At 52.2% G+C, this 23,262-nt stretch overlaps 8 protein-coding genes across 8 annotated transcripts; 3 read left to right on the top strand and 5 right to left on the bottom strand.

Annotated features, from left to right (window-relative positions):
- Positions 1-299: 299 nt before the first annotated feature.
- Positions 300-1,994, top strand: MGL_3995 (uncharacterized protein; the record flags this gene model as incomplete). Its single annotated transcript, XM_001728776.1, has 1 exon — positions 300-1,994. The coding sequence occupies one exon, from the start codon at positions 300-302 to the stop codon at positions 1,992-1,994; it is 1,695 nt and encodes a 564-aa protein (XP_001728828.1).
- Positions 1,995-3,072: 1,078 nt separating this feature from the next.
- On the bottom strand, positions 3,073-4,221 carry MGL_3994 (uncharacterized protein; the record flags this gene model as incomplete). The annotated part of the gene is made up of 1 exon (XM_001728775.1): positions 3,073-4,221. The coding sequence occupies one exon, from the start codon at positions 4,219-4,221 to the stop codon at positions 3,073-3,075; it is 1,149 nt and encodes a 382-aa protein (XP_001728827.1).
- Positions 4,222-5,119: 898 nt separating this feature from the next.
- On the top strand, positions 5,120-8,656 carry MGL_3993 (uncharacterized protein; the record flags this gene model as incomplete). The annotated part of the gene is made up of 1 exon (XM_001728774.1): positions 5,120-8,656. The coding sequence occupies one exon, from the start codon at positions 5,120-5,122 to the stop codon at positions 8,654-8,656; it is 3,537 nt and encodes a 1,178-aa protein (XP_001728826.1).
- A 517-nt stretch (positions 8,657-9,173) lies between these two features.
- On the bottom strand, positions 9,174-10,994 carry MGL_3992 (uncharacterized protein; the record flags this gene model as incomplete). The annotated part of the gene is made up of 1 exon (XM_001728773.1): positions 9,174-10,994. The coding sequence occupies one exon, from the start codon at positions 10,992-10,994 to the stop codon at positions 9,174-9,176; it is 1,821 nt and encodes a 606-aa protein (XP_001728825.1).
- A 347-nt stretch (positions 10,995-11,341) lies between these two features.
- MGL_3991 (uncharacterized protein) lies at positions 11,342-12,289 on the top strand (the record flags this gene model as incomplete). Its single annotated transcript, XM_001728772.1, has 1 exon — positions 11,342-12,289. The coding sequence occupies one exon, from the start codon at positions 11,342-11,344 to the stop codon at positions 12,287-12,289; it is 948 nt and encodes a 315-aa protein (XP_001728824.1).
- Positions 12,290-12,505: 216 nt separating this feature from the next.
- MGL_3990 (uncharacterized protein) lies at positions 12,506-15,163 on the bottom strand (the record flags this gene model as incomplete). Its single annotated transcript, XM_001728771.1, has 1 exon — positions 12,506-15,163. The coding sequence occupies one exon, from the start codon at positions 15,161-15,163 to the stop codon at positions 12,506-12,508; it is 2,658 nt and encodes an 885-aa protein (XP_001728823.1).
- A 540-nt stretch (positions 15,164-15,703) lies between these two features.
- Positions 15,704-20,539, bottom strand: MGL_3989 (uncharacterized protein; the record flags this gene model as incomplete). Its single annotated transcript, XM_001728770.1, has 1 exon — positions 15,704-20,539. The coding sequence occupies one exon, from the start codon at positions 20,537-20,539 to the stop codon at positions 15,704-15,706; it is 4,836 nt and encodes a 1,611-aa protein (XP_001728822.1).
- A 435-nt stretch (positions 20,540-20,974) lies between these two features.
- Positions 20,975-22,162, bottom strand: MGL_3988 (uncharacterized protein; the record flags this gene model as incomplete). Its single annotated transcript, XM_001728769.1, has 1 exon — positions 20,975-22,162. One exon carries the CDS (start codon positions 22,160-22,162, stop codon positions 20,975-20,977), a length of 1,188 nt encoding a protein of 395 aa, XP_001728821.1.
- Between the last annotated feature and the right edge of the window lie 1,100 nt (positions 22,163-23,262).

Here is a 23,262-nt window from a genome sequence, read left to right as displayed (position 1 = left end):
AACCTGGAAGCGAGATAAAATAATTTGCTTGACCAGCGCAGGGAGTTTGGTCTGCATGTGTAGGCTCCAGTCCTATTCTTTATTCGCTAGATCGCCCACATGACCCATTTCTGTGGCATCTTGAAAGACAATATTAATTCCGTGCGCACCTGGCTGGTCTTCAATTTCTGCGTGCAATAAAATGCGTCAGATTCGGAAATTTGAGATGCAATGCAAAATTTGGGATTCACACGCTGAGTCCTTTTTCGTCCCGTCATCTCGCGCACTATCTTCATCCTTCCACTACTCCAGCTGTCCGAATGTCTTTCGTGCTTTCGCCGAAGCGCTATTTGATTTTAACCAACCCTGCGACTGGACAAGTAAACCCCCTCCTGTCGCTGGCTGAAGAGCTTGTGAACCGAGGGAACCAGGTTGTTTTCTCGTCCTCGGCACCTATCTTGAAAAAGATTCAAAAAATGCAGTCTCGCATGGGACTCCTCGTTCAGCCTGAAAGTATCCCAAGTCCGGAGTTTCTCATGCGTGTCCCGTTGACATTTTATTCTCTCGGAGAAAGCGATGTGGTGTCTGATTATACGAACAAGGCATTCGAAATGACTGATCGCTTCCATGATTTATGCCGCTCCAAACCTGGGCAAATATGGGGCTGGCTTAGCACCTTCATCGAAAATGTTCCTGGTGCTTCTGATACTTATCGCGATGTGGTGGTTATGATTCGCGACTTGATCGAATCTTTGAATCCAGACTTGATTATTGTCGACAATTTTAGTCCATTTGCTGTGGACGGAGTTCGCCTGACGAAGCGCCCTTTTGTTGCAACTTCGCCTGCAGCTGCCTCTGCTGTCGCCAGTAATGTTGATATTCTTCGCAGCCCGATGCCTATGAGTGGCGGAAGATCCGCGCATGGTGGCATTTTAATGCTTATCCATAATCTCGTATTCATTGTCATTTGGCTTCATTTTATCTACTTTAACCAATGGCCTATTCAACGTCGCCGTTTCCGCAGGAATGTTCTGGGCTTGAAGCCAACAGATACCATTTGCGACTCCGTCATGACGCCAACACCTGGCATGCTCCCTCAGCAAATTGCTACCATTTCGTTTAACGTTGCCAATATGGACGTTTATCCTCCGGAAGCTTATCACAACTCTGTATATTTTGTCGGACCATGCTTTGCACCAAAACAATTGTTAATGCCCAGTGCAAGGTCGATCCCATCGAGTCCAGTGTCGCTTTCGTTCAGATCGATGGATTTGTCCCCTAGCGTCTCGACTGCTACTACGCCTGTCGTAGCTGATGGATTTCTAGAAAAACAGATGCTATCAGCCCACGCAGTTGCGCAGATGCAAGATCCCGTGAAAATTTGGATGGATCGAGCGATGACTGAAAACAAGCGCATTTTATACATTAACATGGGAAGCATTTTCTTCTACAGTTTGGAAGATTACAACAACATTCTCCATGCCTTGGAAATACTTCACAGAGAAGTTCCTGATGTCCTTGTTCTTTGGAAGGTGTCGAACCATCCAAAGAATGTTCAACCAATACCGACTGTTGAAGAAGCTAACTTGCCATCCTATATTCGTCGGGAACATTGGATCCCTGACGTTGAGGTTGTTCTATCACACCCATCTCTCGCAGCCTCAATGCACCATGGCGGTGGTAATTCCTACAATGAAGCTCTCGCCCATGGTGTACCGCAATTTTGTGTTTCACAATGGGTTGATACACATGACATTGGTCTTTACATCACACACTCTGGCATTGGATTATGGGCTGATCAGTCGCCCAAGTTCGATCCAACAGATATTAGCACAAAGCTTGTTCGTTTGCTGCAGACTGACTACAAAACATTCAGACATGCAGCGCTCTCATGGAAGCTGAAGTGTATTCAAGCAGGTGGCACTGCTGGTGCTGTTGAAATCATTGAGAATTTGCTCAGGTCATACGACTTTGTGAATAATGATAGTAAGGCGCCTTTCCCTGATGCTATTTAAGTTTTTATTGATAAATTCGCCCGATGTAGTCTCTAATTTGCGTTTTTCTTGTTAATGTCTCATGCCTAATAGACTGGGACTTGAGTTAGCGGATGCGACAGGTAGAGAGGAATTACGCTGTTGTCATGTTGCGAAGGCCTGGGCAAAACTGACAAGCATAGGTTAAGCAAAAATGCGCATAATTGGCACGTGAAGCCTATCACGCCAAGACATGGGGATAGGTGTTTGACTCCCAAAAATCCCGATGAAAGCGTCGGGTCATGGGATTAACGACAATAAAAGCTTCTAATTGGATCAAGAAAAGTTGAAAACTACAGCTTATCAAAGAGTAGCAGGCGAGAAAACCCGGCCCTAGATTGAATGGCCCTTCTCTTAATATTTCACGCTGAGACGTTAGAATGCGACTAAAAAGCGAATACTTACATGACAAATCTGGGTTAGCGAAAAAAAGTAAGAGAGTCGGAACGAGTGGTACTTGTTAGCAGTCGTAAACCAATGAAGTAAGTGCCAAGGCAGCTCAAAAACCGCAATGACAGTTAAAAATGCGTACAGCTAGTGACGTCAGATTATAGTCCAGACTTAATTATACGTACAGCATGAATAATACCCTGAGTTTGAGAAAAAGGACGTGTTAGTGAATGAATTGGAATACACAACATACGGGAATGTAACCCAGGCAGGTCAATAGAATGTTAACTTATTTTGTCAGTACACATGCAATGTAGAGCGACATACTCCAAAAGTCCGAATGGCAGCCGCGCTCCATGAACACACCGAGAGGCGGCAAAATGATGGCTAGAATGATTTTGATTGCGTCGGAGCCACTGGAGCCATGTAAGTTGTGATTTCATCACGCACGTCAGAGGCATGGTGCTAATATGATGGAAAGAGGTCTGAATTCGTAGAGCATCGCTCCCGAGATTAGTCGGGTCAATATTACGTTATCAGGAGAATTGCTTATATAATAAATGCATGGGCACGGCTACTTCCGTCTGGCGGACATATTGATCTAATTGTATTGGCGTCGGTCTACCGCAAGCCTAGTCTTCAAAGCAAAGCATTCTTATTGGAATGAAACCTAGATGGCAGGAGAACTATGCGCCAGGCGCATTTTCTCTTGCTCAAGACGTTGGTACAAAAGTGTGACAGCCATTTGAATATTGGGTGGTGGACCTGTGATTGTCACTAACCGTTCTGAACCGCTCCCACCTGCTGCAATGCCAGCGTTACGCTCCATAATTTTGATATGACTGGCACTCAATTGACGAATTTCGTTGATCTTCTGACCACCTTTGCCAATAATGCAGCCAACAAGGTCGTTTGGGATAAATATTTGTTGAGTCTGCAAGCCCGGCGTCAGAACTGACGCCAAAGCTTTGGGGCTGTTCGTTGCACTTAAAGCGAGCATACTCGCACTAGGGGAATTCAGGGGCGAGCCAACGAGTGAGGGAGTCAAGGCGCGGTTTACAGCAGCTGGCCGATACGGGAGGTTATTCGAACCACGGTCTGGATGTTCAAGCAAAGTGGCACCCACATAGTATACCGCAATATGAAGAGCATCTGCTACGCCTGTAATGCTCAAGATGCGTTCAGTCGAACCAGGTAGCATAGTTTCACCTGCATGTAGTCGAGCACCGCTGGCTTCTTGAATCTCTTTGATTTTACTGCCCTGACGACCAATAATTGCGCCCATACGAGAGTTAGGGATAATGAACCGGATGGACGCAGCTCGGGAACCTGGAAGCGATGGCTGATCGAATGGTTCGTCATTGATCCGACGAACCAGGAGACCAAACGCTTTGCTCACAGCATCCAGTGCACCAGAAACCGTGAGAATACGTTCAGGGTTAGACGGGATACTCTCGCTTATATTCAATCGAGCATTGCTAAGTTCACGAATCTCATTGATGTGGCGACCTTGCTTTCCGATTATAACACTAGCATCGCTGGTTATAATGAGCGCACGCATCACAATAGGCCCAGGCGTAGATGGGGTATACGAAGAGGGAGACTGGGTGGTAGACGTATTGGTCACCCCAGAAAGAGCAGGAGCAGATGCATACAAAGAGGGACTTTGTTCAACCATAATACTGGTGTTAGAAGAGTCCAACAAGACTGGCGTCTGTGAAAGAGGGACTGACACGTTGAAAGGTGAGTCATTGGAGTTTTTTGAGAGGTCGGCGCTGTGTTGCTTGATGGGGTCGATTGTTGGATTAGATTCGCTCATGAAGACAATACGTGCAAACGAGGTGCTAATTAGGGATTGATCAAGATTTTGATGCTTGTTTGAACGCGGTTGAGTTGGTTAGAATAGACAAAAATAAGAAAACGGGTCAGGGGAGTGAAGAGACCACGACAACGAGGTTGAAGGAGTAGCACAGAAATGGAGACTGAGAACTTAACACAGCAGCTGTTAACGAAAGCAACAAGCCTCAAGAGGGGATTGGTTTAGAGTAAAATAAGAGAGGTTTCAGCGCCAAAAGCCTTGATCGATGAAGTGTATGAAAGGACGAAGAATTCATCTCCGAAAGCAGTGCAGGCAGGAATAGCCATAGCTGTGCAAGTCGCGCGTGGAGATGCAGGAAAAGACCAAGACGTGCGTTTAAGGCACGTGCTGAAGAATTCCGGGTAATGATTGAATAAGCGCCAATGCACAATCAGCAGCTACATAGCCCAAGCGTTCCCAAACGATTCGTCATCAACTACTCTTTGCTCGGAATATAATTGTCTCGTGCACGTATATGCAGAACCCGTGCATAAGTAGGAAAAATTATAGATGTGACGCGGTGAACATGGCTGACCATGGATGCTTCATTGCGGAGAGCTCATCTGAGTGTACCTACGAGGGGGCAGTCACTCCAAACCAGATCTCCCTCGCCCCAACGTATGGAGACAATCGTTTTAGCACATGCGAACACATGATTTGTTCCGTCGTTGTGGAATTAATCGAGTGGTGTTATCGCTAGCGGCCGGCAATACTACACGAAGGACTAGTAGCACCATAGACAAAGATTGTGGAGAGGAAGGCTAAGAGTGAAACTTGAGCGAAGAGACGCTCAACCACGTCATATGACTAAACGTAGACGATTGTTTCTCTGTGCGAGTTCGTCTTCGTACATGCGGCCATGAACGATGATCCCCAAAAGTCTGATTCACAGGCTGAGAACGAAGTAGCCCATGTGCCTGCAAGAGAAGTGTCAGAGACAGCGAAGATAGCGGAGCGTGAGCAGTGGCGCGCTGCTTTGCGTGACGCAAACTGCAAGGTCTGGGTTGAAGGGCCCAGTTCCTCTGACGCAAACTTGGACACGTCCCTTAAGCGAAATTCAGCATTTATCAAACGACTGAAGCAGCCAAATCTGGGCGATGCAAAAGATGCACTGTTGCGAGAGGTATACACGTTAAGCCTCGCAAAGTACTTGGACGAGCTTGTGCCAAGTGTGCCAGAAGTTCTATGGAAAAACAGTCAGCCTAAAGATCGCTACGCAGTAGTAGAAATCCTATCCGCTCTTCATGCTCGATTTGGCGGGGCAGAGTTCAGCTGCGCCATGCTAAAAGCGATATCGCAGGAGCTTGTGCCCCTGCCGCCAAGAAATAATGCCGAACCTCCCAATGAACAGGCGCAAAAGGAAGAAGCCCTGAAGGTGACGCGCCAGCGGAATCTTTTGCGTGGTGCCACCGAGCTGGTGCTCGTTGGACTGGGAGGTCCCGTAACAGGGAATGGATGTGTGTGTGCAGCCGGCTGGGACTGGTTGTACGAACAGCTTCGAACTTTACTTGGGCAAGATCGCGATCTCGCCTATCTGCCTCTAGTCCAAGGTATGATGCGCACATTTGGAAGCTTGCTGCTGATCCCGATGGAAGAACATGAAGCTGGACAGTCAGAGGCGCATCTTGGTGGTACAGCGGCAGCGGTTTCATTCGACCCGGTCGTACCTGAAACTCAAAGCCAGAAGTTCCGTAAGCTCTTCGAAATGTATTACATTGCACTTGTGAAACGAGTAAAGCGCGAATATGAGCGTTTGAATGAACAAGAGCGAAGAAACAATGATGCATATATTCGGTCGGGCATGATCTTTGAGGATCGACAGGCAGCCTTCGAACGCCGATCGAAAGAACTACAGACGATGATTGATGCGATGCAAGTGATGGCTTCGTCCTTGAATGTGTTTGTTCCGGACCTCCCTGCATCTGACAAAGGGACCGTGTCACAGCGCTTGGGCATTAACTTGGAGGCGACATCAGCGCTGGCGGAGATGACGGCCAAGATCGAGCAAGAGTATGCATCTGGAAAAAGTCCTTGGGAAGATGAAGAAACGCGGAAGTTCTATAAGGACATATTCGATCTCCGTGAGCGCATACCGACGGCTTTGCTGGATCAGGCGCCTCAGGCGGATGAAAAGGAGAAGGAGAAAGAAGCGTTGAACGAAGAGGCTGAGATGCAAACGACCATGGACAATCGGTCACAGTCGCTTCAAAATATTCTGGAGCGTCTGCCAACACTGGCAAACAGAACGATGGTAGATGATATGGCAGTCGAACTTGGCTTCCACCTCAAAAGTGTGACGAACAAGCGGCTTGTGAGCCATTTCATGAGTGCGCCTAAACACCGATGGGATTTGTTGCCATACTATGCAAGAATGATTGCTATACTGCACCCGTATCGTGCTGGACTTGCAGACATGGTTGTTGAGCAAGTGAACCAGAAATTCCGGCAGCAATACTCTTATCGGAAGCCGGATCGCCAGATGCAAAGTAACGTCGTGATTTGCATGGGTGAATTGACAAAGTTTGGTCTGGTACCAGATCACATTGTGTTTCACACGATGAAGGTCCTGCTGGACGACTTCTCCCCAGTTGCGATTGAAATGCTGGCGCTCCTAATCGAGACGTGCGGACGATACCTGTATCGTATGCCGCTGACGATGACGCGCATGCAGAGCATGCTGGACCTGATGCGCCGAAAGCGTATGGCACACAACCTGTCTGAGCAACATTCATTGCTCCTTGACAATGCCTACTACAAGTGTGTTCCACCAGAGCGTCCGGTGATTGTGCATCGGGAGCCAACTGTTATGGAGCAGTTCATTACGTACCTCTTTACAAATCTACCTTCACCGAACAAGACTCCCCACATACGAGACTTGCTCCTGAAGCTGGATTGGCATGATGAGTCGATTCGAGCACACCTGTTTATGCATTTCACATCACCATGGCTTGTGCAACACAACAATGTCCGAAACTTGGCAGAACTGTTGAATGCGTTGCGGCCAATGCGGTATGCATTCACGACCCAGGTTTTGGATAGTTTGAGCGAAGGTATTGAAGCGGACCTACTGCATCTGCATTTCACTTGGCACCAGCGGCGTATTTCGCGTGTTCGTTACCTGGGCGAGCTTCATCGGGTTGGCATCGTCAGTGTTAACGAGCTGCTGAATCAGGTCTGGCGCTTTTGTTCGCGTCGATACCGTCGGAGGGATCCAAGAGATGACTTTACGCGTGTTCGACTCGTGTGTACGCTGCTTCCATACTGTCACTCCCTCATTTTTGACCGCCCCTATGACAAACGCTTGCGGTTGATCACAGCTATTTTTCAGTACTATGTGCAAACGAAAGTGGAGCCGCCCGTGGAAGTTGCTTACTTGCTCCAGGATACGGTCCAACGCTGTGGCTTGTTCAAGTATATGTACACACACCGAGAGCACTTACAAAAGGTGGTGGAGGATGCAGTAGGCTATTTTTCACAACAAGATTTGTCTTCATATGTCATGTGGAAGAAGCGAAAAGCATACATGCAAGCCCAAAGGTCCCAAATGCATGTGAACATTAAAGCGAGTGTAATCGATAATGTGCTTGAAGGAGCCGAAACAAAGACAAAAGTTGAGACTGAAAGAGATGCAATGACGCAAGCAATACCCGAGACGGGAGATTCGGCCAAGAATCAACCACGCGGGTCCGCACGCGTGAATAGTATAATGGACGTTGAGCCTGATTTGTACGACAACCAGACTCGTCTCGATGATGAAATGGTCTTGTCGAGACAACGACGTGGAACCGACGCCAAAGACGAATTGGCTACCGAGAATGCTTTCGAAAGTGAAATCGACGTCAAGCTGGAGGATGAGAAGGACATGGATGCAGAAGTTTCAGATGAACAGGTCGATTTCGATGTCAAGGAGGGTGAGGATGAGGATGAAGATGAAGGCGAAGATAGAGAGTGTGAGAGCGAAAAGGATGATGAAATGTCGGTGGATCTTGACGATGACCATGAGGAAGATGAGCTGCTTGATGATGAGGAAGTTAAGGAGCAATTAAGACAAGAGGCATTGGATGAAAAAGCCGACGCAGAGCTGGAGCAAGAACTAGCTATGCTGATGGCAGACTCAGGCGGCAATGTGAGTGGTGCTCCATCGGGCGCAGCTCTAGAGCAAACGCGCCTGAAATTATCTGATACACAGGTGCCTCGACGCCGAGCAGCTGAGCCAGCTAGTGATCAGCATATGGTGTTCTCCCTTCTATCACGCAAGCACACACAGGACATCCAGGTACCGTCGGAAGCATCCATTTCTGTACATGCGCGTCAGCAACAAGCGCAGGCTGAAGCGGAAAGGAAGCAGCTTAAAGCGTACGTGTTAGCGTATCGGGAGCGAGAAGAACAGGCTTGACGTGTTTTGCAATGACGCTCCATATAAAAGAATGACAACCACGTGTCTACGAGAGCACGGTACACCTGATCCGATGACTTTGGGCGCTTGGACGCAAGCGCTTGAGTTTGTATGAAAGACTCAATACTTCATACTAATGGAGCCAATGGTTCTGCATGGCGTTCGTAACAGTTTCTCTCCTACGCAAGAAGAAAGGGAAGAGAGAGAGAGAGAGAGAGAGAGAGAGAAAACCCGAGCCAACATAAGGGGGCTGACTGGCATGCGGTCCATGTAGGGCACCCTGTGAGCACTTACCGTGTTATCGGCTAACTGATGTATTTCCGTCATCACATATATGGAATACCACCACCGCCATATTGAATGGGATCATTCCACATGCGGCCTGACCGACAGGAATTGGCTGCACATTGGAACACCAGGACTCGCTCAGCGGGTTCTGCTATGATGCTGCCAAAAAATGTTACAAACAGTAGTTTGCTATGTGTGCACGTTAGCACTACCATGATGATTGACATGGTCACCCCCCATCAACTTCTTCATCATCGCCATCGTCATCGCCGTCGTCATCGTCGTCATAAGCCACCAGCTTCTCGTTCTTGGACTCGGTGCTGGGCGCCATGACGTATCTAGGACCGACGTCCGTCTCACGAAGTTGAGAGCGCTCGCCAATATCGGCATGCATGCCGACGATGCAATTCTCGAGTTTTGCATTGTCGCCAATGCGCACGCCATCCATTATGACACACCGTAGAATCCGTGCACCTTTTCCGATGATGCAGTTCCTTCCGAGAATGGAATGCTTCAGCGTAGCGCGCTCTTCGATGTAGGTGTTCGAGCCGATTAAGCAATCGTTGGACAGTTGTGCACGAGGGTGAATGGGGCCATTCTCGTCTTTGGGCGGCTCAAACGGAACCGTACCGCAGCCTGTCGTAACGGGTAAGGGGAACGGTGCTGGTAGTGCGATGGAGGCGCCTGTAAGACGCAGCAAGTAGCGACTGCAATCTAGGTATGTCGGCACTGTATTTGCACGCGCCATGAAGGCGTCGTCGGGATTGGTGCGGGGCTTCTCGGCCTCAAGCAATTGCGACGGAGGAAGCGGACGACGCATGTCAGGCTGCATGCGAGCTACAAGCATTTCGCAGTGTGGATGGAAAGGAAGACTGTGCGCATCGGCGTCGGTCATGCTGCCCCAAGGCGTAGAGCTGGATGAGATGGCATGTTCAGTCAACGAGTCGGGAACAGTTGACCAGCCAGCCTTCGCACCGAGTCGCTTTTGCCATTGGCACTTGATCACGAACGGCACAAGCTGCTCTGTAATATTGTTCAGCTCGGGGTGCAGTTCCAAGAGCGGGAGTAGTGGCGCAAGATGCAACACGTACACATGTGAGTCGAGCAGTGAAGTGGACACACGCACATACGGATGTGTCCATAGCATGCTCATGCGAAGCTCGAGATCAGATGAGTTTTTGTCAAATACGTCGTCGGAATCCATGAGAAGCAACGGTTCATGCACCGGGAGCGAGTCCCTAGCGCCATTCGGCAAGGACCGAATGCCTTCGTGCACACGCACGGGCGAGCGATCGTATGCAACGAATAGGTTTGCTGGACCATCGCGTTCACGCTCCTTGCCGGTGCCTTCACCAGCGCCACGCTCGTAGAACAAGCATGACACGGTAGGCTCATTCGGCACGGCACCTAGATGGGCAAGCAGGAAGTTTGCCAACGGCATATGCGGGGCGATGAGATCGACAGGCACAACCAAAGGATCCTGTGTAAGCTTCCGAGTCGCCGCGAGCCAGTACAGAAGTTGTGCGGTGCCCCAGCGTGTGCGTGAGACAGTCTTTGATGGCTCGCGCAGGCTGCGAACCGACTCGCCCATTTTTGGGCCGTAAGGCACGAGTTCCACGTGCATGATAGGCGAAGAGGGCTGGGGATCCACAAGCGAGCCTGTGCCAGAACCTGAAATGATGCTAGATGTCGAACTTCCGAAGGAGACAGAAACATTGCTGGCTGACGACGCGCTCGCAGCCACTTGAGCAGCATTAGATAGGCCCTGCTCAGCCTCGCGGCCCATGCCGGAGGGTATCAGGTAAAGGGATCGCAGTGCATCGGACAAGGCTGCATGCTCAGCAATAGGTGCGACAAGCAGGCAGGAGCGGAAGCCCGCCGATACAAGCCATTGCAAGGGAAACGCGATCATAGGGCGATTCAACACAGGCACTAGCGCTTTGGGCAGCGTGTCATTAGGAAAGTCACATAGCGGGTACAAGTTCGACCCAGTATCACTGAAGATCACCGGCTGGAATCGCTGCGCATGCAGCGATGGCATCAGCACCATCGTTTGGTTCGTCGGTGCCGTCTCAGAGAAGTTGTGAGGGAGGGAGAGAGCCGTTTGGATCCCAGCGCCCTGTCTTAGGTAAGCGTCCGACCAACAGGCCTTACCAGGCTCATTTGTGCTTGCAGACTAAGACGTCGCCCATCCTCTCGTTGTGCGCCCAAAGAAATAAAAAATCATATTAGACTGGGCTGGCGCAGACGCGAGGATAGGGACGCAAGAAAACTGAGCCGAGTCGACCAACACAAGCTGGCAAAGAGACACAGGATTCCACTTGATTCGAACGCGCGAGACACGAACTTTCGATCTAGCTTGACTCACTGCGGCATTGTTTCCTGAGTCTTTCTAGCATGAGCAGACTTGGGCTCCAGGGTTTGCAGCGCTTTACGAGGTGTATGCCTGTCGCATTCCACCGCACACATATGCACAAGTACATGGAACGACCACTTTGGCCCGCGTTTCGAAATGGCATTCGCTTTGGCGCGCGCACACTAGCGACGTCGTGTCCGACCCGTGTCCAGACGCGCACAGAGACGTCGCGATCGGCGATGCCGAAGTTACCGGTACAAACCGTGGAGAAATCCGCAACTTCTTCGATGCCATCACCGCCACCTGGATCCCCGTTGACATCGTCCACTTCGCCGCGGTCGCCACCAGCAGCAGGACCACCACATGTCACCTTATCCGAAGATATTTTGACAATCCCCAATATTCTGACGCTCACACGCATGTCGCTCTGCCCCATTCTTGGATGGGCTGTAGCGACGCATCAAGCTCCATTGACGCTTGCACTACTTGGTGTGGCAGGATGCACGGATCTGCTCGACGGATGGATCGCTAGACGGTACCAAAGCCAGACAGTGTTTGGGAGCATTGCAGATCCAGCCGCCGACAAGATGCTAATGGCAACCATGGTGATTTCCCTAGCGATCGGTGGTGGGATGCATTGGTCACTCGCAGCGATCATCTTGGGCCGCGACGTATTTTTGGTGGCACTGGCCTTCATTATGCGGTACCGCTCTCTATCGCCTCCTCGTACGCTCGCGCGGTATTTTAATCCTCGCCTCCCTAGTGCTCATGTGACACCGACGCAACTGAGCAAGTTCAACACATTTCTGCAGCTCGTGCTTGTGGGCGTCCTGACGCTGTTCCCGCTCTTGCCCGAGTCTGTACAAACACATCCCCACACCACGCGAACTGTGAGTGTACTTGAATACGTAGTGGCCGGCACGACGCTATGGACAGGCGTCGACTATGCGACAAGCCGGCGTTCTGTGCGCTTTTTGCATGTAAAATAGAGTTGAAATACACTGCATTCATAAGAGCAAGTGAGCGTAAGTGGCCGACTAGGTCGGGAGGTGAGCAATGCGCGTCTGGCAGCCATGTTTTTTTTTTTTTTTTTTTTTTTTCCTTGCTGATCAACCATGTCCTGGCACGTCGATTATGACGTTTTCCATGCATTTCCTACCTACGGTGGACAACCGCTGCGCTAGATATGCAGTGTTGTACCAGTCTTATTTGGATACAATGTACCCGGCGCGCCACTGACCACCCCCTGCTTCCAGAGTGGAACGAGGGATGGGCTGTGTGCCCTCGTCAGGCTGCGAGCGTTGCCGAGTTCCACGAACCGTAGTGATGGGCGGTTCATTCGGTATTTCGTCAAGCGACGCATCATCAGGAAGCTGGTGTGCCAAATGCATGACTGCAGCAAGAGTCTCGAGCTCGGCACATAGCCGCTGCATACTGTCCTTGTCTGCTGGCAGGTCAAGAGCAGCTAGTCGGTGCAAGCGCTCCAACTTGGCATGATCTAGCGTGGGCTTTGCATGCTCATTTTCAAGCGAGGATGCAAGTGCATCATTCACGCTCCATGCAGGGGTCTGAGGCACATGTCTTCGACGTAACGGCGAGTGCGGCAGCATTGTCGAATAGGAACGCGCGTTGGAGGGTGGGAATGCTCGCCCTGTCGACGTGGTGGATGCCGTCGAAGTGGGCGCACTCAGCTGAGACTGCATGAGCGAGCGGAAGCGCGTGCCCGGCTGATCCAGCTGCTCAAATGAGCCCATCTCAGCGATGTGGCCGTTCTCCAGCAGCATGATGGTATCGGCGGCACGCACAGTGCTCAAACGATGAGCTACAATCCACACCGTCGTGCGACCATTCTTGATGATCGACGTGATGGCCTCGTTGATCAAAAGCTCTGACGCCGAGTCGAGTGCCGATGTCGCTTCATCGAGCAGAAGCACACTCGGCTCACGTACAAGCGCGCGCGCAATGGCGATGCGCTGCCGTTGGCCACCACTGAGCTCACGGGGCCCAATGACCGTGTCGAAACCTTGCGGCATCGTCCTCACAAACTCAATGCAATGGGCTGCTTGAGCTGCACGCTCCATCTGCTCACGAGTCACGCCAGAAGTGCCATATGTGATATTGTCGGCGATCGTGCCTTCAAACAACACTGGTTCCTGCGGGACGATACTCATGACGGAGCGAAGTGACTCGGGTGTGTATGTGCGAATATCGTGACCGTCCAGACGCACAGTTCCAGCGTCTGGCTCGTAGAAGCGCATCATGAGAGCATGCATCGACGACTTGCCGGCACCAGAGCCGCCAACTAACGCTACACTCGTCCCTGGCTGAATATCGACGTTGACGCCGGCCAGGATCGGCATGTCGGGCCGGCTGGGGTACCGGAAGTGCACATCATCGAACTGGATGCGAGCACCGCGTTTGTCAATGTGCGAACTGTCGAGCTTTTCGCCAACACCCAAGCGAATCATAGGCGTCCGGTCCAGCAAGCCAAAGACACGCGCACCGGCACCGACGCCCTTCATCAGCGATGTGAAGAAGCTCGTCATAAGCATTACACCGCCACCCAGGTATGCCGTGTACATGAGCAGGGACGTCAGATCACCCACTGTAAGCTGTCCAAGGCTCACGAGGTGTCCACCATACGTCAGGAGTGTGACAATAGCACAATTGCCTACAAACCCGAGACCTGAGTGGAATATGCCACCGGCATAAGCCTCCTTCGTCTGCAGCGCGGTAATGTCACGCACTTTTGCATCAAATCGCCTCGACTCGGTCTCCTGCATGTTGCAGGCCGTGATCGTGCGGAACGCCGGCGGCGACAAGCGCTCTTCGGCCGTACGAGTCATCTCGCCGACAGCATTTTGCGTCTGGTTCGTCAGATTGCGCAGGAAGCGTCCATAGAACGCTGCACCGAGCGCGGCTGGAGGGATCACCAGCATCATCACCAATGTTAGCTTGGTCGAAATATAGAACATAGCCGAGCATGCAGCAGCGACAGTGAGCGTGGAGCGGAGTCCGTCGGCCAAATCGGTCGTAATCGCGCCGCCCACAAGGTTGCAGTCCATATTGATCCGACTCACAGTGTCGCCAGCGCCCTTGTCAGCGAAAGCGACATCTTGCCTTAATGCACTCGCAAATGCTCGTTCACGCATGCGCTGAATCACACGCACACCCGTGAGCTCGAGCAAAATGTTCGAGCTCGCACGAGCAACGGCGCCTGTGGCAAAGACACAGAGCAGTAGGATTGCAACGGTCGACATGCTGAGGCCCAGCGGCAGTGTTGCACCTGGTGACGAGAAGAAGTCAACGACCTTGCCGATCGTAAACGGCACAGAGAGCGACACACTGGAGGCAATAAACAGGAGAGTCAAAGCAAGTCCAATTCGCCGCGACTCAGGACGCATGAGCGCTAGCAATCGGCGTACCGCCGGGAATTGTGACGCATTACCACCGGCATCAGCACGCCGGGACGTCGCCATTTCTCGCATCGTCGTGACGACCTGCGAGAAGGCGCTAGGCCTGTCTTTTGGCGTCTTTGGCTTGTCCCCTGTGCTCGCATTCAATGGTGTTGTCTCGCGATCGCTGGTTCCTGACACACGGTGTGCGGTGCGAGTAGTATGGATCGAGCGCGAAAGAGACGGTGTCGAGACGGGGAATCCCGCACCACCACCACCAGCACCAACTAGGCGACCGATACTATGGCCACTCGTTGTGCTTCTACCAGACCATCGCAAACATGCAGATGTCATGGCGGTGCGTACTGAGGCAAACCGTGTGGTCGATGCCATGCCCAGATGCGACGCACACCCGAGCATGTAAGGCATGCCTACTCGTGGTAGGCACGCCGGAGCAATGTGCACCATAGGTCTCGGGCTAGATGCTACTTGTGACGCGCCCAGGGAGACACGATCTGGCGCGGCGTTCAAAATTTGGTCAAGTGTACGCCACAGGCCGTCGGTCAGTGCCTCGGCGGTATATGGGTTTCCAAGACTAGGCTGGGGGATTGTATTCACACATTCATTGGCGGGCGACGTCCGGTCGGCCAGGCCACGAGGCGGGTAGCAGGACGAGCGCGTGGGGCCTCCACTGTCACTCATTCAGCATAGTAACCCCACAGCGCCATGAAAGTCACGTGGTCAGGTAATGTGGGCCAGTATTGAGACGTACACAACCGCCTCGCCCATATAGACGGATGTCCTCAAGTGCGACCTATTTCGGAGCAAGCCACTAAAGAGGGTCCAATCCGATTTGATGAGAGGCTACTTTCTATTTTTATACTTTTCTCCTTCGTCATGCATGTAGGATCAAGCTAATCTGGGTGACTTTCCCACATACACACCACTCGCTAGTGCACTCAAGACGCGGAGTTCGGTACTAAAAACCAAGAATCAAAGGATCATACACTACATAGACGCCGCTGCAGCTCGGTACGCCGCATATACGGTCGTCTCAATGTCCAAGCACGGAGGCGGTAGTCCTGTCCATAAGCGGAATTGATGGAATGCTTGGGCAAGTAGAATCTCGATGCCTCGTACGCCATGCCATGACTGATGCTGTTGTGCCAACGTCAGCAACGGTGTGATTTCTGGCCGATACGCCATATCGATCGCTACACCACCGTCGGATGACAAAAGATCAAGCGGAAGCACAATGTCGGCACCACCAGGGGTAAAGGACGTGCCTTGTGCTGGTACATTGCTCACAATCACATTTGGTTTTGCCTTAGCGGCAAGAGCCAACGAGTCGACCGGCTCAACCCGCCACTCCACCGGCACTTGCTCTGCTAAATTGACAGCCTTTTCGAATGTGCGGTTGTACAAGAGGATACGCGAAGCGCCGAGTTTGTGCATCGCATACAGGGCGGCGCGGGCAGAACCACCAGCGCCAATCACGAGAGCCGTACATGCACGGGTGCGGCCGCCGTCGTGCTTCGCCACAAGATCAACTATAGCTCGCCAATCCGTATTTTCACCATGAAGAGCCATATGACCTGTTGTCTCGTCGCGATGCGGAACAATTGTGTTCACTGCGCCAATGACCTGTGCATGAGGCGACACAGAGTCAAGCAGCTGCATAATGCTCAACTTGTGGGGGATCGTGACGCTCGCGCCACCAAAGTCGCCGGCCCGCACAAGTGCTTCCACACTGGCATCCACACTATCCGTCTCATGTCGCGCATACACATGTGGAAGACCAAGAAGCTCAAAAGCAGTGTTGTGGATCAAAGGGCTTTGAGAATGCGTGATGGGTGAGCCAAACAGGAAAAAGTGGCGCTTGGGTAGCAGGCCGAGCAGGTGTCGCGCATGGTGAATGTCACGCACGCTCATCTGACCAGGCGCTGCGGGCACAGGCAACGCGGGATGTGTCACGGGCGTCAAGAGTGGATTCACGATGCGGGATAGCTGACCAGCGGCTTGCATGTTGATGGCAATGAGCGGGAATGGCGCTTCCTGAGCGACGCGGGTGCGGAAAGACTCAAGATCCAGCGAGTCCTGCCAAGTGCGTGCGAATCCCACGAGCTTCGCGATATCACCCAAAACACACGCTCGTGTATACAGCCGACGCATGGCCGGCGCCATCCAGTGCATGGTACCAGACGTGTCATGAAACGAAGCTACGATGCGCGTTTGACCTTTTGCTTGTGCGAGCTCTTCAATGCCGTCCGACGGCCGCGTCAATTCGATATCCACATACTCACAGCCCATTCTCAGGCCAAGGCGCGTGAGTGCAAAGTAGGCTTCATTCGCCTCGTCTGGCAAACGACCGCCCTGTGATACACTCCGGACGGTGTAGAGGATAGGTAATGATGTGTACTGTCGCAGCAATGCGACTTGCTCACGGACGTCGTCGATGCTGGGTTGACCGTCCGCATGCAGCAAATCCACGCGTAGCTCTAGCACATCTACACCAGCGGAAGCATGATCTAAGATTGACCACGCGTCCTGAACACGTGGGAACGTCAGCGACAAGAAAAATGCGGGCGATATAGGCACAGGTGTGCCAAGGGGTGTGCGGAGCTGACGCGACAGAGCAAGCGCAGCATCATTGCCCGTGTTTACAGCCTCCATGCACGATGACTCCGCATACAGAGGCAGGCGCCGCGCATACACATCAGCGAGCGGCTCGCCATAGGCAGGACGATCGCTAGTTGCGAGGAACGATTCAATCAGTGCAAAGTCACGAACAATGTGTACGACTGGGCCCACATGCTCGCGGAAACGAGCCAGCAGTGCACGACTCGCTGCCGACTCGATGACGCCTCCGCCAAGCGCAATGACGTGACCCACACTACATTGCGTTAGTAGACTCTCTAGGATGCGCGATTCTTCTGCACGGAAAGCGTCCCAGCCATGGTCTTGCACGAACGCGCCAATATCGTACATGTCCGAAAAAACCACATCGGCATCCACAAACGTCCGGTGCAAAAGTTTTGCAAGCGACCGACCCACATGAGACTTGCCCGACGCACGCATGCCGATCAGCACAATAGAAGCGTCTCTTCCGTACAGCGTAGTAGGAGTGGGAGGGCCACGTTGACGCGATCGTGCTACGAGAGAGACCAGCGCATCGTTCAGACGTGCACCAGCGATTGGAACGTTCAGCGGACCGCCGAGCACGTCCCACCAAGACGGCCATGTCTTTTCCACACAGCGCTTTTCCTGGATCTCAGTGCCTGCCCCTGGCACGACACATGCCAACACACTGAATGCCATGGCAATGCGATGGTCATCGTAGCAGTAAATCGAGGCATGCGGCAAGAGCTGTGAGATCGGTGTGCTAAACACTTCGATGCCGTCATCGTGCTCGACAGCACGAACGCCGAGCTTGGCAAGCTCCGTTACGACAGCACGCAGACGATCGCACTCCTTCACGCGTTGGTTGGCTATGCCCGTTATGCGGGTGGACGATGGCGAAGCCGATGTCGACGAGGAAGCATATTCATCGCACGGGGCAGTGGCAACAGCAAATAGCATGGCGGCTGTGATGAAAGCATCGGTCATCGATTCCATATCGATGGCGCCAAGCGCCTTCAGCATGCCAACAGGCGGACCCGTCACCGTTGTTGAGACGTCATTCTGCTCGACTTGGCATCCCATAGGCGCAAGCACTTTCCGAGCAAACGCAGCGTCGCCTTGCAGACTTGCCCGGCCCAAACTCGGCACGGTCACGGTCGTGCCAGTGATGGCCGCGATGGCCAGTGGATAAGTCGCACTGCTAGCGTCGCATTCCACTTCATAGGTTGATGGTGCCACGTACGTGGTGCGTGGAATCCGGTACACATGCTCTGCCACTCGCTCTACGCGCACGCCAAAAGACTGCATCATGGCGATCGTCATGTCAATGTACGGCTGGGAAATGACTTTGCCACCGACAAGTGCGAGTTCAACATCATTCTGTGCGTATGGCGCACAAAGTAGCACCGCCGATACGTACTGGGACGAGACGTCGGCTGCCAGTTCAATACGACCACCTTGAAGTGCGCCGGAAGCAGTGACATTCAGTGGCAAACAATTTGACTGCTCCACGTAATCGATCCTCGCACCATTCGATCGGAGCGCATCAACCAATGGGCCAATAGGACGCTGTTTCATTCTTGCATTGCCCGTAAGATGTACAACGCCATGGCAAGACGACTCGTCCGAGCCACTGCAAGAAGCAGAAGAAGCTAGACATGCAACAGCAGTCACAAAGCGCGCAGCAGTACCAGCATTCTGGAGGTAGACCGGTTCGTCCGACGCCAGGACCCGGCCTCCCTGGCCATGTACCACAAGCGTCGCGCCATTGTCTTCCCAAGCAAAGTCCGCAGCGCGGAGCTGGGCCAGCGCTTGCATCATCACTTGGGTATCGTCAGAGTGCAAAAGATGACGCAGGCGGCATGTTCCGCCAGAAAGAGCTGCGAGAACCAGTGCACGGTTCGACACGCTCTTTGACCCGGGCGTGTGAATCGTAAGGGGGGGCCTTGGCGCACTGACGGATTCACGCACCAACATGGCGGGCGCAAGCACACGCTCGATCATTGCATCTGATACAGTGCTTGCTCGCTCTTCCACCGTCGCACCAATGCGCGAGAGCAAGACAATCTTTTTCTGAGCACCAGCATTTTTTTTGTCAACACGCATAATATCCAAAACTCGGGCGGTTGTGAGCTCGCGCACTTTCGACAGTGCCATGATGCGTGCATCAGCAAGTGTCACTGGTAAATTGTACAGACGCAGACAGCGAACGAGCCGACCGATCGCGACTTGCGGAAGACCATGCACGAGTCTCGCAATTTCTGCCTCCAGCACCATGCCCACAGCCACACATTCGCCATGCAGGATGTCGGGTGTCAAGACAGCTTCAATTGCATGGCCAACAGAATGGCCGAAATTCACGAGGTTCCGCAAGCCTGTCTCTTTTTCGTCAATGGTCACGATGTGGGCTTTCACTCCCACACTTCCACGAATTACATCGAGCAACAAACTCTGCGACGACGTGCGCGTGGCAAGTGTGTGTCCCTGCGCTGCACTTTGCTGACGGGCCTCATCACCCATCACAGCGGCGCGTATCGAAGCCGATTCACTCTCAAGCTTTTCAAAATCAGCCGCATCCCAAATCGCCGCGGTTTTGATAACCTCAGCCATGCCATTGCTGAACTCTCGCTCAGGTAGGGTAAGGAGCCAAGCAGCATCGATAAATACATAGCGTGGCTGGTGGAATGCGCCGATCAGATTTTTCCCGTGCGGGTGGTCAATCGCCGTTTTGCCACCAACCGACGAGTCGACCATAGCCAACAGGGTAGTAGGAATCTGTACATATTTCAGGCCACGCATAAACGTAGCGGCCACAAAACCGACTAAATCACCAATAACTCCACCGCCGCACGCAAGGACGACAGTGTCGCGAGTGAGACGGTGCTCCAACATCCAGTCTTCTATGGCCGCTTTGGTCTCGCGACTCTTGCTTTCTTCTCCAGGTGCCAGCTCATACACGAGGAGCCGTGCCCCTGGTATCGCCTCAAATGCCTTGCGAAACTTGTCAATGGCGCCCAGCTTCGCGAGGTTCGTATCAGTCACAAGCACATATGCACTGGACGGAAGCTCCGTTATAAGCGTCTTGGCAATGTGCGGCACAAGGTGAAATCCGAGCTGGACTTTTGTATCCAAGCATCGTAGTTCATGAATAGTAGCGCCGCTTAGCGGCGAGTCAAACGGAGGTGCGTGGTACGATGGCACTTTGCCCCCGCTGACTTGGCTCATTACGAATCGACAGGAGGAAGGCAGGCCGTGGGATCCCAAGATGGTCAGTACGTGCACCTGAATGAATGGAGGTGTGTATGTGGAGTCGATCAGCCAGCGCACGACGAGTTGATGCATGAGCTCGCGCGTCAGAACGCAACATTTCTTGGCATGTCAGAACGGAAGGAGGAGCTTGTGGAAAAATGAGAACGAAAGGGGACAAGGTCCTCAGCAAGCAAGAATCAGGGCCTTCCTTGCAGAGAATGCCGGACGCATATTGGATGCACACTTCATTCATGGCGTAACTTGCTCTATCTTGTCTGGTTTATCCTATACACACAGATCCAAGTCCTTCACTACCATTTGCGTTTGAAGGGGAAGGGGCGGGAATATTCACAACTCATTTCGTGCAGCCGAGTTTTCTTCATGAGCGTACGCAGAACATAAACGATGATGCTAGCGTGCTCGTTCGTCCAGCTTGCGTTGCAGGTGCTCAAGCACATCGGAGGTATCAAGCGGCCACGGAAGGTGCAAAGCTCGAGCCATGTCCTCATGTGTCTGACTCGCGCTCAGTGCTGAGCGTATTTCAACCAGATCTCGCTTCTTCAGAGGCGAAATTTTCTCAGCGTCCGTGTCTTTCGCACCAGCGGTCGTAGTGAAAGCCATCTGCGTAATACAGTACTTAGAGTTACCAAAAAGGTTGTTGGTCCTTATTGCATAACGAAGCCATTTCGGCGCAAGAACCGTCGCCGTACACTCGCGTTGTGACTGGAAGCATGACATGTTGGCCTCGGGACCACGGGCCATCATAAACGAAGACGCTCCTGTGAGCTCACGAAGATGGGGAATATCCGCAACACTGAAACAGTCGCCATTACATACGACCGTGACATCTTGTTCTGTCTCTTTAGCAATCTTGGCCACATGCTCTGCTACTGCACGAAACCGCTCAAGAAGTGCTGCCTCGCGTGGCCGCATGGGCTTTGTTCGACAGTGAATCGTCAACACACGAATCGCTCGTGCACGCACAATTTTTTCGACCAGGGAAAACGTTTCTTCCTGCGTCGGCAAAAGTCGTATCTTGCACGAAACGCTCACGTGTGGTGGCGCTGCGCGTCGCATGGCCTTGATGATATCGCAGAGCAAATCAGGCGTGCTTAGCAGATTGGAACCCATGCCGCCAAGTGTTGAAAATGGCTTGGGACACCCGCAGTTTAAGTCAACACCCGCCACATCGTCATGCTGAGTGACAATCCTTACGGCCTCTGCAGCAAACTCAGGCGTGGCTGAGCCTAGTTGGTATATGAGATACGGCCTTTCGATGGGATGTGTTGAAAACACGGGCTTGTCGCCCTTTCTGAACTCAACCACACCTGTGGTTGGATCAACATCGCGCTCAGTCTCCATAATAGCTCGATCAACGACTTCTGGGCCCCATACAAGACTCGCACCATATTCGAGCGACAGGAGACGGCATGGGAGCGAGCCTGTCCGTACCATAGGAGCAAGAAATAGTCCGTGCTCGAATCGTGGCATAAGCGCATGAGATTGCGACGGCATGAGGCTTTCTGACTTAGAGTCCTCAGTTTTTATGCGCTTGGAAGAGGGCTCGAGTTCCGTGCAGAGCTCGCGCGTGGCAGACATCCTCGAGGAAATGCCGCAACTTGGCAGTGGAATTGTAGGTCTTCGTAGCCAAAAGCAACGAGCTATTCGATCCATACGTTGCTTGAGACTGCCTCCCGCTGACTTATCAATCTGCGAAGCTTGCTTTGCTTGCGCAGCCGGGACGTATCGCCCAGGGAAACTTGCAGGTAAAAGGAAAAGTATCGTTGCGACGGCAAGTGTTGCTCGCACCTTCTTCCTCACAAATTTCTTTCTCCACGTAAGAGACGACACAGAAATTCAGGAAGTCACAGAAATTTGTGCTTTGGAATCAAGACACAGCTAAGAATTGGATCGCTCGAATCCACTTTGTTCGTCGCAGAAGACATGGTCCCTTACGCTGTTCAGCAATCATGGCTGCAGCATATGATGCTCGTTCTGGATCCAGAGTATCAGATTCCGCCACCTGTCACATTCCCTGCCGACATGCACCCACTACCTGAGGACATTGACGCATACTGTGTGTATTCGTATCGAGCTGAAGACTTGGTTAGAACATCGTCCAACCTGTCGAGTTCGCGCTTTCGAGCAATGCGAAGTGAGCAAGAATCTTTCTTGAAAGAGAAACAACTTGCCCGGGAACGCAGGGAGCGGGAGCGTCTTCAAAAAATGGCGCCTGGATGGGCACATCATGGCGATGCGAGAATGGTTCTCCAGCCCACGAGGGTACCGACGACGAGCACGAACAATGCTGCAACGAACAAGTTTTTTGGCACCGCTGAGACAAAGCAATCACCCTCCATTTCGTCGTCAACATCATTTGGCGTTCTATCTAAAGGTGATGAGGACCTTGCTACGTCCCTAGCATCCTTACGCACAGCATAACCCATTTACACCTTGTCCAGTGGCCGGTTGAAGCCACCTTTGCTGTGATATACATAAGTGATAATCTGTACATACCGATTCATATACTGCCTCCAACTGTGCTCTTTTCGTATATCCGCAAATCCTTCTGAATTATCTTCCACGTGCTTGCCCTGATTAGTGTGAGTGTGATGCATTGCCATCGTGAGGACCTACTTTGCTAGAGCCAAAATTTCCGAACCCCATCATCGCTGCTATTTGATCGGCATCAGGCTCCA

The sequence above is a fragment of the Malassezia globosa genome (genome assembly GCF_000181695.2).
Source record: "Malassezia globosa CBS 7966 chromosome Unknown mgl_sf_13.1, whole genome shotgun sequence".
Taxonomy (NCBI): Eukaryota; Fungi; Basidiomycota; class Malasseziomycetes; order Malasseziales; family Malasseziaceae; genus Malassezia; species Malassezia globosa.
This window is presented reverse-complemented; position numbering and strand designations above follow the sequence as displayed.